Source organism: Mastomys coucha, unplaced genomic scaffold (assembly GCF_008632895.1).
Source record: "Mastomys coucha isolate ucsf_1 unplaced genomic scaffold, UCSF_Mcou_1 pScaffold3, whole genome shotgun sequence".
NCBI classification, from domain to species: domain Eukaryota; kingdom Metazoa; phylum Chordata; class Mammalia; order Rodentia; family Muridae; genus Mastomys; species Mastomys coucha.
In genome coordinates, this window is record NW_022196909.1 from 44,637,679 (window position 1) to 44,649,623 (window position 11,945).

The 11,945-nt window shown below is 49.0% G+C and overlaps 1 protein-coding gene across 5 annotated transcripts in view; it reads right to left on the reverse strand.

Annotated features, from left to right (window-relative positions):
- Dnah8 (dynein axonemal heavy chain 8) overlaps positions 1-11,945 on the reverse strand; it is a 253,949-nt gene that overhangs the window by 121,345 nt on the left and 120,659 nt on the right. For all 5 annotated transcript variants that reach the window (XM_031346761.1, XM_031346760.1, XM_031346759.1 and 2 more), the window contains 8 exons: positions 11,649-11,789; positions 10,715-10,952; positions 7,361-7,503; positions 6,708-6,842; positions 5,978-6,100; positions 3,804-4,017; positions 2,623-2,732; positions 932-1,095 (listed from right to left, as the gene is read on the reverse strand). In XM_031346761.1, coding sequence (XP_031202621.1) covers positions 932-1,095; positions 2,623-2,732; positions 3,804-4,017; positions 5,978-6,100; positions 6,708-6,842; positions 7,361-7,503; positions 10,715-10,952; positions 11,649-11,789 — 1,268 coding nt within the window. The remainder of the gene's footprint in view (positions 1-931; positions 1,096-2,622; positions 2,733-3,803; positions 4,018-5,977; positions 6,101-6,707; positions 6,843-7,360; positions 7,504-10,714; positions 10,953-11,648; positions 11,790-11,945) is intronic.

Below are 11,945 nucleotides of genomic sequence, written 5' to 3' on the forward strand. Positions count from 1 at the left end.
GAGGAGAGGAGAGAAGAGAAGAGAAGAGAAGAGAAGAGAAGAGAAGAGAAGAGAAGAGAAGAGAAGAGCCACCTCTCTACCCAACCTTGTACCCCCCTTACCTCAGGACAGGAAACCCTACGCCCTCTATTCGGAGAAGGACACAGCCCCATTGCTTAGGTGAAGCCAACAGATCCCAATGACTGGCAGGGCAGGTGGGCGGCGGTCACATGACTCTCACCATGTCAGGCTTACAGTGTCACAGAGGGAAGACCAAAGAAGGGCTGTCCCATCTGAAGAGTTCCTATCTACGTGTCGAGCCTGGTGGCATTACACGTCACAGAAGAAGGAACTGGACCTCAGGCAGACGACTGAACTTTAACAGGGCAAGGGGTGACTTCATCCACGCAAAGGCCAGTGTTTAGGAAATACGCGCAGCTAAAATTTACCGCTGAGTGGTATCAGCTCTCTGGTGGTGCCATGGCCCATTAAGAGGAGGTGTGGCAGCAGGTGTGGGGTGAACTGCCAGAGAACTTTCTTAAACTGACCACCACTAATACTTTTCAAGCACAAACGTGAAGACTTGAGTTTGGATAGCCGGCACCTTTGTAAACGCTGGTGTAGTAGCATAAACCTTATTACCCTAGCTCTAGCAAGATGGAGGCAGAAAGATTTTTGGAGTACTGTGGGCGGTCAGTGAAGCAGAATCAGTGAGCTATGAATTCACTGAGAAGCCTTGCCTCCAAAAAAATAAAGTGGAGAGGAATCGAAGATACGAGGAGTTGACTTCTGACCTCAATAGACGTGTGTGTGTGTGTGTGTGTGTGTGTGTGTGTGTGTGTGTGTGATACAGAATCTTTATCCTATGAATCTCAGTAGGTAATACGGGAATTGATCTGGGAGTATAAGCCCCTCGGGTCACATGTGTAAAATCCAGGGCCACAATGCACACCTGTCCGCGATCACTCTGTTACACTCGTGCTTGAAGAGAGACATGAGAGTGGGGATCGAGCTGCACTCTTCAGCCTTTATGGTTAACATCCCCTGCCAGATTCTGGAAAGGTCCCGAAGGTTGAAGATGTAATGAAACTTAGAAGGTGTGGGCAGCATCTTTACCTGGGGATGAGACACAAGGTGAATATCTCAATTTAATCCTCAGATTAAATATTAAGGGGTAGAAATGTATTCCTGACTATCCTATCTCATACATCCCATTTTAATATTTTTCCTCCACTTCTATTTTTTAAGTGTTTTGCTAGCATGTGTGTCTGTGAGCCATGGGTATGCAGTGCCCAGTGAGTCCAGGAGAAGGCATCAGATCCCTCCAAGAATGGAGTTATGGAAGGTTGTGACCTACTGTGTGGGTGCTGGGAACTAAACCCAGGTCCTCTGCAAGAGCATCCTGTGAACTTAACCATCCATCCAGCTCCCATCAATATATTATTTTAGTTTGGACCTGCTGAATTTGTCACAGCACAGCACAGCACAGTTAAAAACAAAACATAAACAAGGAGCATTAAGAATTTTAAAGCCAAGAATCTGTAAACAGGATTGATTCAAGAATAACATGCAAGATTCAGACACCTGCCCCTGTTCTAACACTGCTGGCCTCCTTCAACCCAGTCCCCTTTCCATGAATTCCCAATGAACTATGAATTGCCACAATGAACTATGGGAAAGATCATGCCTCACGGTGGCTAGCCTCACTGGCGTATAAATGAGAGAACAGATACATAGATATACAGGTAAATATACCACTCTGTAGACATGAGAATCTATCATGGCAAAACTGAACATGGGCTGGTCATCATACAAGCAAGAATCGATGACACATTTAGAACCTAATGCAGCTAGTTGATTGCATGTGGTATATGCATGTGGAGTTGTTGCTGTGTGCACAGGTGCATGTGCATATGCATGTACGTGTACGTGTGCATGTGTGTGTGTGTATGTGTGTGTGTGTGTGTGTGTGTGTGTGTGTGTAGAAGCCAGAGGTCGATATCAGGTGTGTCTCCTCTATTGTTCTCCACCTGATATTCTGACAGAATTGACTCACATTGTACTGGGAGATCAATGATTTGGCAAGACTAGATGGCCAGCGAGCTCCTACGATCTTACAGCCTCCACCTCCCAGAGCTGGGATCACAGACATGAGCCACTATGTTTGTCTTCTTACATGGATGCTCGGGATCCAAATTCAGGTTCCCCTGTTTGCTCAACTTGCATTGGCTGAGTAAGCTATACCCTCACGCCCAAGATGATCTCCTGGAGATTGTTACACTCAAAGTCAGATGATCGGAAACTTAACTCCCCACCCGTCAACTCAGGAAATGCTTCCTTTAGTCCCGACGCTCTTCCCATACGAAAAGGTACCCCAGGGAGTTTGTCCGTTTGTCTGCTTGTCTATCTGTGTACCGTGTGTGTGTGTGTGTGTGTGTGTGTGTGTGTGTGTGTGTGTGTGTGGTGCCTGTAGAGGCCAGAAGAGGGTACCAGACCCTCTGTGTGGAGTCAACAGACAGTGGCAGCCACCAGATAGGTGCTGGGAACAGAACTTGGGTCCTCTGCCAGTGTGACTAGGGCCCTTCACCGCTAAGCCATCTCTCCAACCTGAGTTTGTCATGTTTTATGAGCCGCACGGGTTACCTTGGTCCACTGCCACAGCACGCGGCCGACTGAGACCAAATTCCCAATCATGTCACATATTTCGGGTCTGAACTTTCTACACGGGTCAAAGTATCCACAGCCGATAATTCCTGGGAGAGGATCAGATGGAAGGCACACACTTAGTTTCTTTAAAAGGTCGTGGGTGCATGTTTATTCTAATGAGCTGCTCACTACAAGGCTGACTACCCAGCAGGCATCAGCACTGTAAGTCAGAAGTGGTCCTGCCACCCTCAGTGGCAATAGGATATGCACAGATTCATTTTTAACCCTCCCAACAGCCTTCCAAGGCTGGGCCCTTAATCTACATGCATTTTCTTTTGTGTTTTGATATAAGGTGGGGTCTGGTTTTAATAGCAAGTGTTCCTGCTGCTGTTGAAACTCTGCACCCTTCCCTTTCCCAGTGCCTGCCACACCAAGGCTCCATAGTTCACCATTCTTCATCGTATATCTTGGAGATGCCAAATTTGGTGTCGACGCTCTTAATTTATTAACTGTTCAAAGTGCTCGCTGGGGCATGTATGGAAGTACTGACATTCATTGGCCTAGATTTCCCTGGTTGTCACAGAAGGACACAACACAATGATTACCTTACCGTGTGTGTGTGTGTGTGTGTGTGTGTGTGTGTGTGTGTGTGTGTGTGTGTATGCGTGTGTGGTGTCTAGGCCTAAGGACAACCTCAGACGTTGTTCCTCAGAAACCATATACCTTTTCTAAGACAGTTTCTCATCGGCCTGGAGCTTGCCAAGTAGGCTAGGCTGTCCATGCAGCAAGCTGCAGGGTGCTCCAGCCTCGACCTCCCCCAACATGGGGACGATGTGTGCCATCCCACTTGGCTCTTTTTTTTTTTTTTTTTTTTAATGCAGATTCTGAGGGATTGAACCCAGGTCCCCCGACTTGCACGGCCAACACTTACCCAGCTAAGCCACGTCCTCAGTCCGCCCCAACTCCCTATGCCTTGACTATGAGGGCCTCTCTAAGTATCTTCTAGTCCTAGGACAGGCTAGACACACGAGCCATCCTAGAGCTGGTATTGATCGTCCCCACTTCAGATGAACATCTTAGCTCTTAAGTAAACTTTGCATGGCTTGGGTCCATTACATGATGCAATTAAAAAAAAAAAAAAAAAAAAAACGGAAATCAAGCCCCCGGAGTGCTCATACCGAAGATTTTGTCGATAGAAGTGTTGGAAGGCAGCGTGCAATTAAACACGGTAAACTGCCTTTTTAAGCGCTGTGGGATGTCGTTCCGCCCTCCGCCAGGGTGAATCATGGCTGCTATGAGCTGCACATCGACGATGGTGGTGAAGTCCCCGGGCTTGTCCAAGCTGTACATGCCCTCCATCTCCATCATCTGACGCACGATCTCGTTGGTGATCTGAAATTCCATATGGGCAGCGCCTTTAAATGTGCCCGTAATCCTCGGAAACGCCTAGAAACACTACGGGGAGATTATCAGAAGCCCTTCCACGGAAGCATGTTTATGATTTTTGACCAGCAACTTGAATGATATGATACCAGCATCCAGTGTGGGTCCGGTGTGCCTTTCACTGTATTGGTAGAACAAATTTCTGAGTAAGTTTAGGTCAGCATGTGGTTGTTAAATACCTGGTGTGCCATCAATAGCACGCAGGATTTACAGATCTGAGCCGGGTAGTGGTGGCATACGCCTTTAGCCCCAGGACTCAGGAAGCAGAGGCAGGTGGATTTCTGAGTTTGAGGCCAGCCTGGTCTACAGAGTGAGTTCCAGGACAGCCAGGGCTATACAGAGAAACCCTGTCTCCAAACAAAACAACAAAAAAGAGTTACAAGCCTGGCTACAGTAGCCACCTCCACGCTCACTCACATGCTCTAGAGATCAGCGTGCAGAGCGGCCGCAGCCCGGGGCCTTCACTAGGAACTACTCAGCGTCTTGACCTGGAGATCAGACCTTTCTCTGCAGCTTCTAACACCGTTAACATGTCCTCTGTTTTAGAGAAAAACCGTCCTGCCTTCGTTTGTGAGGCACGATTCTTCCCAGCTTCCTCTGATGGCTTACAGATCACTCCTTAGCCATGATTTACCCACTGTCTTCCAGGCCTCCCTTTCCTCCCCAGGATTCCAGCGACACCCCTGAAACTCCACACCCCGAAGACTCTCAGAGCTGTGACTCTGGCTCTGGCTTCCCTTCTGAGATCCAACTCTTGTGTATTCACATTCCTTCTGGGTATCACCAAGGGGACGGCACATAAGCACCCCTAAGGGGACCGTCTCTCACCCAACCAGTACTCAACCGCCGTGTGCCAAGCTCTCTCTATACACTCACGAGAATCCATCATCACAAAGCATGCATTCTTGTGGGAGACAGAATGCGCAAGTGGATGCTTATGCGAGAATAAAATAGCAGACTATAAATGTTTTCGAGAAAATAAAGCGAGGGAATGGGGAATGAACTAGGAGGCTCCCAGGAGGGGTGGCTCAATATGGAGAACAGCCCGATTCCTGTCAGCATACAGGGAGGCTGCCTCCAGAGTTAAAGACTCGAGGCCCAACGAGGTCGGGATATTTTAAGTCTGACTAGACAACCCCCGATGAACAAAAGAGTTGAGAAGCCAGGACCCGCTCAGCTCACGGACAGTAAAGGCAGGCTGGAGCTAAGCATGCCTCCATCTTTGAGAATTGCTGAGGTCCTTCTGTCCTGAAGTAAAGCAGAAGCATGGTTGGTTCTCGGGGTGTCTACTGAGCTCCTGGTGGGTACCAGGGTGGAGGCGGGGGACATAGAGAGTAAGGACGGGCATAGAGCTAGGCCTGGTAGACTCAAGCTAGACAGAGCTCATGGGGCTGTGTGGTATCCCTGGGACTAAATCAGGAGCATGCCAGATGCTGGCCACAGCAGAAAGGTCCTCCAACGGGGACTGACATCAGTTGACAGATGGTAGGACCGTGATCTACAGTTGAATGAGTGGGTGAGCGGATGAGATGTGTCCTTTCACTGGCTTGTTGACCATGGTTTAGCTATTGGGTAGTCATCAGAGAGGGCCCAGCTAGGATGAAATCAAGCCCCGGAGCAGGGAAGCATGAAAGGGCATGAAACAGAGATGCTAAGCAGATATGAGGAGTCCTCCCGAACCACAGACGGGTCTCCAACATCACCAACGGGGCTGCGGGCTTAACCTGCAGGTGGCTGCTTATGACGGAAGACCCTGGGCTGGAAGGAGGGCGGAGCAGTCGAGCCTGCCTCTTTCAGAGGACCCCATTCCCATACTCTGTCCATACACACCTCAGAAGATATGCAGGTTCCTGTGACTCTAACTCCAGGGGAATTGTGTCTTCAGCTATGTGAAGTCCCTTAGACATACCTGGTCTCCCCATTCGTTGATCACAGGCATGTTAATATCATCAATAAACACAGTCATCTTCCGTCCTCCTGGGGGCCCGTAGGTGCTCCCCATCCTCTTATCCACGTAGCTTTCGATTGTCCTCTAGAGAAAGGGAAATGGCTCGTCACATGCGCTGGCTCTCAATCCTTAGACCTCACCGTGTTCTCAGAATAGGACGTAATTTTGCTGACTCAACCAGGAATGGGAGTTCAAGCGGAACTCTTAAGTATGCATCCCTTGCAGCTATAGAAACAAGTGATAGGAATGTTAACCACCAGTACACTAAAGCTGGTATGCTCCTGAGCCCAGCCTCAGCTTTCGACACTAAGTAGAAGCACGCTTCTTGGATTTGGTTTCTAATTCAGTGGCAAAAGAGTAGACTTGGTCCAGGAGAGATGCCTCGGTAATTAAAAGAGCTTACTGCTCTGGCAGAGGACCAGATGTGGTTCATAGCAACCACGTGGCAGCTTACAACTTCCAGTTCCAGGAGATCTGGCACCCATTTGGGGCCTCCTCAGTCTCCTGCATACATATGGTACACATAAACTCATACATGTGCATGCACGCGTGCACGCGTGCACACACACACACATTTAAAAAAAAAAGCAAATTTTACTGATGCTAACCACAACCCCAAACACATTTGGGGCACATGGAATACAACGCCTTTTTTAGTCTGCTCGTTTCTACAGCAGATGACCAGTCCTACCTGAAACATCATTGGCTCTGTAGCGGAGGAAAAATTTAGACACTTGGATAGCTGCACTTCGGGGTCATATTTCTTCAGGTACGCCTTCACCATGACCGTTTTCGCTGTCCCCTGCTCTCCTGTGAGCAAAACCGCCTGCAAGTGTGGAAGGACTGGGCTGAGAGGTGCCATCCGTGCTTGGTACCAAACACCCACTGTACGGCTTTACCTGCTGTTACTCGCCATGCCAGGAGTCGAGGCTCCACGGTTTGTTTGTTCTCTGCAATCACACCCACATTTAGGTCACTCCCAGTCAAATTAAACATTTAAAGGAAGAAATGCACACAGCAATACTGAATGCCGGAATACAGATGCCTATCCGCATGCCCACTAGGATGCAGAGGAGAGTCTGGAAGACCACGCCCATATCCCTTCTGGAAGACCACGCCCATATCCCTTCTGGAAGACCACGCCCATATCCCTTCTGGAAGACCACGCCCATATCCCTCGCCAGCCCAGGGGAGACAGAGAGGAAGAGCATTCTGGAACCCGGACCACTGACAGGAGCGTCTCTCTGCATCAACACACCCTCCGGGCCCTGGTGTTGGGATTTCTGTTTTCCGTCTGTGGTGTGTGAAAGCAAGTGTGTTTCTTACACAGTCTGGGACACTCACTTTGTGTTGCTTCGCGATCGTGTCTATCAAGAAGTTGGTCCTGATGTTGTCCACGTTTGGAACCAAGATGGAAGAGTACTCCGGGATGCTGTCCGTTGGGTAGTAGTACGGCAGTAGCCTCTTGTTCCAGTGTTCCCAGTCACCTACATGGCGGGCAGGATTCCGTCGTAATCAAAGTGTGTCCTTTGACGATCACGTTAGGTGATAGGGATGGTCGCTCAGAACATGCAAGAGGTTAAACTGCTTTCCCAAGATGCTGATAAATCTGCTTATGTAATGTCCTGCCCCCGCCCCATACTTCCAGTGGCTACTTGCTCTCTTGTTCTTTTCTTCCCTGTGCCTCGGCATATGTGTATGTTTACATGTATGCACACGCGTGTGGGGGTCAGAGGGTAGCCTCACGTGTGGCTTTCCTTCGAGTGTTGTCCATGATGGATGTTTTTATTTGTCTATTTTCGCTTGTTTTTAGACAGACTATCCCACTGGCCAGGGGCTCACCACTAAGGCTAGATGGGTCGGCCAGTGAGCACCGTGAATCCTCTTGGTTCCTTTTCCCCAGAGATGGGATTGCATGGATACCTCCCGTGCCAGCTTTCTATGTCAGTTCTGGGGGCGGAACTTGGGCCCGCTCCCTTGTGTGGTAAACTGAGGTCTGCCTCAGTTGATAAACTGACCATTACCAACCGAGCTTCTCTCCCAGGTCCCCAGTAGTAATTTATATCTTCTTACGGTTTTAACCCCGGTACCACTAACGGGCTTATCCCTTTCATTTATCTTTATAAGGAACTACCGTTCGGTTTCACCTTTTTTTCCTATTCTAGCTTCTGTTTCATTGATTTCTGTTTTAATCATCGCTCTTTCTTCTGTGTGCTCTGGCATTAACGGAAGCCTTTATTCTTCCGAGATACGGACACGGATTGCTACAGAGTCTCTCTCTTTTGTAGGTTTCGCAGTCTACGGCGTTACTGTCAATGGTTCTCTGATCTTGTAAAAGAAGATAGACTCTGCTTGCTTGAGAATGGACTGTTTCACAACTGTCAGCTAAGAACAAAGGCGAGGACCCTGTACCTCGCCTGTCTGCCTCCCTAGTGTTTGTTCTATGCATCCATCACTGGGGTTTCGCTGTTTGTGGATTTGTCTTCAGGTTCCTGGTCCCCTCTGGCTCTTCCTCCCCATGCAGGTCCCTCTGCTGTGGCACTAACCTCTTGAAGCCCTAATCTGGGGCCTTCTCCAAATCGACCCCTCCCCGGTCTGATGAGATGGGCGGTTCTGGTCGGGTTTCCCTAAGCGCCTGCTGAAACCTCCTTCTCTCCTGACCGGGCTCCCTTCTGCCTTTGCCCAGTGTATAAATGACACTGTTCCATACACTGTGCTTCACTTGCTGATATAAGAGACTAAACTCAGACTCGAACTCCATCTGGCCTGGAAGCAGGGACTTCTAAATCTAAGAACAGAGTCTCTCCAAAAGTGCTGACATCCAGTGATAACAAGAACTCACTTATACACACACACACACACACACACACACACACACACATACACACACACATATATATGTGTGTATATACATATATACATACTGTCTTAGGGCTTCTATCCCTGCACAAACATCATGACCAAGGAGCATTATTCAGCTTAGACTTCCACACTGCTGTTCATTACCAGAGGAAGTCAGGACTGGAACTCAAGCAGGTCAGGAAGCAGGAGCTGATGCAGAGGCCATGGAGGGATGTTCCTTACTGGCTTGCTTTCTCAGCTTGCTTTCTTATAGAACCCAGAACTACCAGCCCAGGGATGGCACCACCCACCATGGGCCCTTCCCTCTTGATCACTAATTGAGAAAACGCTTTACAGCTGGATCTCATGGAGGCATTTCCTCAAGGGAGGCTCCTTTCTCTGTGATAACTCCAGATGGTGTCAAGTTGACAACACAAAACCAGCCAGTGCACATGCATATATGCTTATACATATATACATGCTATATACATACATACCATATACATAGACACGTTAAAAACATACATATACACACAAAAGCACATATACATATTCAGAGACATAGACACACATACATTCAGACACACACACACATACACACACACACACACTGAAGGATGAGCTAGCAGCCTGAGAGCCCTTTATAAGCACAAAGTACGTAAAGCTTTGGTCCATTTCATGGGCACAGATGCTCAGGCATATACATTTAAACAGCACAAACCATTTAGAGTTTTGTTTTTTTTTTTAAGACTGGAGAGGGCCCACAAGATGGCTCAGCAGCTAGAGGGGCTTGCAACCAAGCCTGACAATTTAAGTTCAGTCCCCAGCACTATAGAGTGGGAGGAAGGAACCAATTCCCACAAATCGTCCTCTGACCTCTGCACTTGCACAGTGACGCCATCCCTGTATCTCAGTCCTTTCAGGAGGGCCATTCCAAACACAGACATGTGCCCCCATCTTATTGGCAAGGCTCTGCCACCCTCAGAGGTGCCAAGGAAACTCGGAAGCTCATTCAGCCCTTGGCTGTGTCGGGTGGGCGCAGCTGCCCCTCGGCAGCAGCTTTGGGAAGAGAGGTAGGGAATGCTTTTCTTAAAGACACGGAGAACAAGCCCTCTGACTGATAGTTTCATCTCCCCCGCTCCTGCTCCCTGAGCTCTCAGGAGGTTCTTGGAGATGCACAGGCAATTTCTCCTCAACGAGGAGTTAGCTGCGGCCTGCGTGCTAAATCAAAGGCTTAGTGCCTCTCGATTGTTTGGTTTTTTTTGTTTGTTTGTTTTTTTCTTTCCCAACTTCCCTCCCGTCCCATTTCTCCCTTTAACATAGCCACACAAAAACACCTTTGCTGTTCTGGAGGTTTGGGGAGGCAGCGGAGGTAAATATAGGAGCCAGGGCGGGAGCGTCCGTTGCTTTGTTCTCTTGGGGGCTTAAGAGCCTTGGAGCCTGGTTCTGGATGAAAGCATTGAGTTGAAGGGCATTGGTTTAAAGGAAAGCTGAGCGGGCCTGGAGGAATGCAGTGTGCAGGGTCCCGCCCACTGGGCTCACTCTATTCACGCTGGCATTGGCAACAGCAGGGCACGGAGAGCTCATCGTGGGCCCCCCTCCGTTGTGTGAGTTTCCATGTTATTCCCCAGCCGTTAGGAACCTCTTCCAGTTGATCTTACTCAGACTACTTCAAGTGAAGAAGGCAGGACATTCACTCCTAGCACAGCTGATATGTTAAAAAAAAAAAAGTCCCATCTCTGGTGTATTTTTAAAAAATATCTTTGTAGCTATATTTCCCAGGTGGCTCGGCTCTCCACTCTTTGGAAGTTTATATTTTCAGGTCACTCTGCCTGAACCGTACTGGGTTGTACTTACCGTAGTCAGTAACGAAAAACTCATACATGGTCTGATGGGAGCCCTTGGGTATCTCCGGCAGGTTTAACTTGCTCCCGTGACCTCGTAGGAAGACTTCCAGTTTTTCTCGGCTCTCCAGCTCCAAAAGGGCCCCCAGGCTCCACATGAGGCCAAACACAAAGAGCTTGTGGAGGTGATCCACGGAGGAGACGCCACCCTCTTCTTTGGAAGGGATTAACCCTTCCAGGAGATTGAGAGACTGGAAGAGAAGTCACATAGGATCCATGGAGGCCGGTTGGGGGGGTGCGGGTAGGGGGCGGGGTCTCGATTAGAAAAATAACACAGGCTGACACTTTCAAAAGGAGAAAATCAAAAGCAAGCGAGAGGGGACAAGAAAAGAAGACAGAAATGGCTCAAGACACAGCCTGATGTGTCTTGAGCCATTTCCTTATGGTCCCCAGTGTTAGAGTATGGACAAGGCTTCAGACAGGCTGTAACACCAACGGAACTCGAAGTTATTTGCCAGGCGGTGGTGGCGTACACCTTTAATCCCAGCACTTGGGAGACAGAGGCAGGTGGATTTCTGAGTTCGAGGCCAGCCTGGTCTACAGAGTGAGTTCCAGGACAGCCAGGGCTACACAGAGAAACCCTGTCTCGAAAAACCAACCAAACAAACAAACAAAAAACAGACAGCAGCAACATCAACAGAGCCGGGAACTGAGTGTGGATCCTACCCCATCCAGCTCCTGCCGCTGAGTCTGTTTTCCCAGTCTGAAAAGTAAACTCCCTCCTCGGTGGCTTCTGCCTCCAGAGTTAGATTACTGGATTCATTCCTCCTCCCCTGGGGATTCAATTCTCAGAGCCCTCACACATTCTAGGCGCCTCCGTAAGGCGGCTGGGTTGAAAGTTTCCAGTGCGAGCACAAAGCCGAACGTGCAAAAACGCGTCGTCGTACCTGCATGATGTAATTACACTCCAGGAGCTGCATCTTGGGGTTGAGGTTCAGTTTCATGTACGTGTAGGTGTCCTCAAACACCTTATCGTATAGACTCAGGAAGGCGGTGGCTTCCTGCTGGGTGCGCCTCTTCAGCCAGGCCTGAGGTCAAAGGACAAGTGTCTAAGTACTGAGAATGGGCAGAGCTGCGAAGGTGACTCTGTTTGATCGAGTGCTTGCTTGCCTTGCAAAGCTCGGAGACTTGAGTTCGATTCCTGGAACTCACGTCAAAAAAAGAAAGAGAGAGAGAGAGAGAGA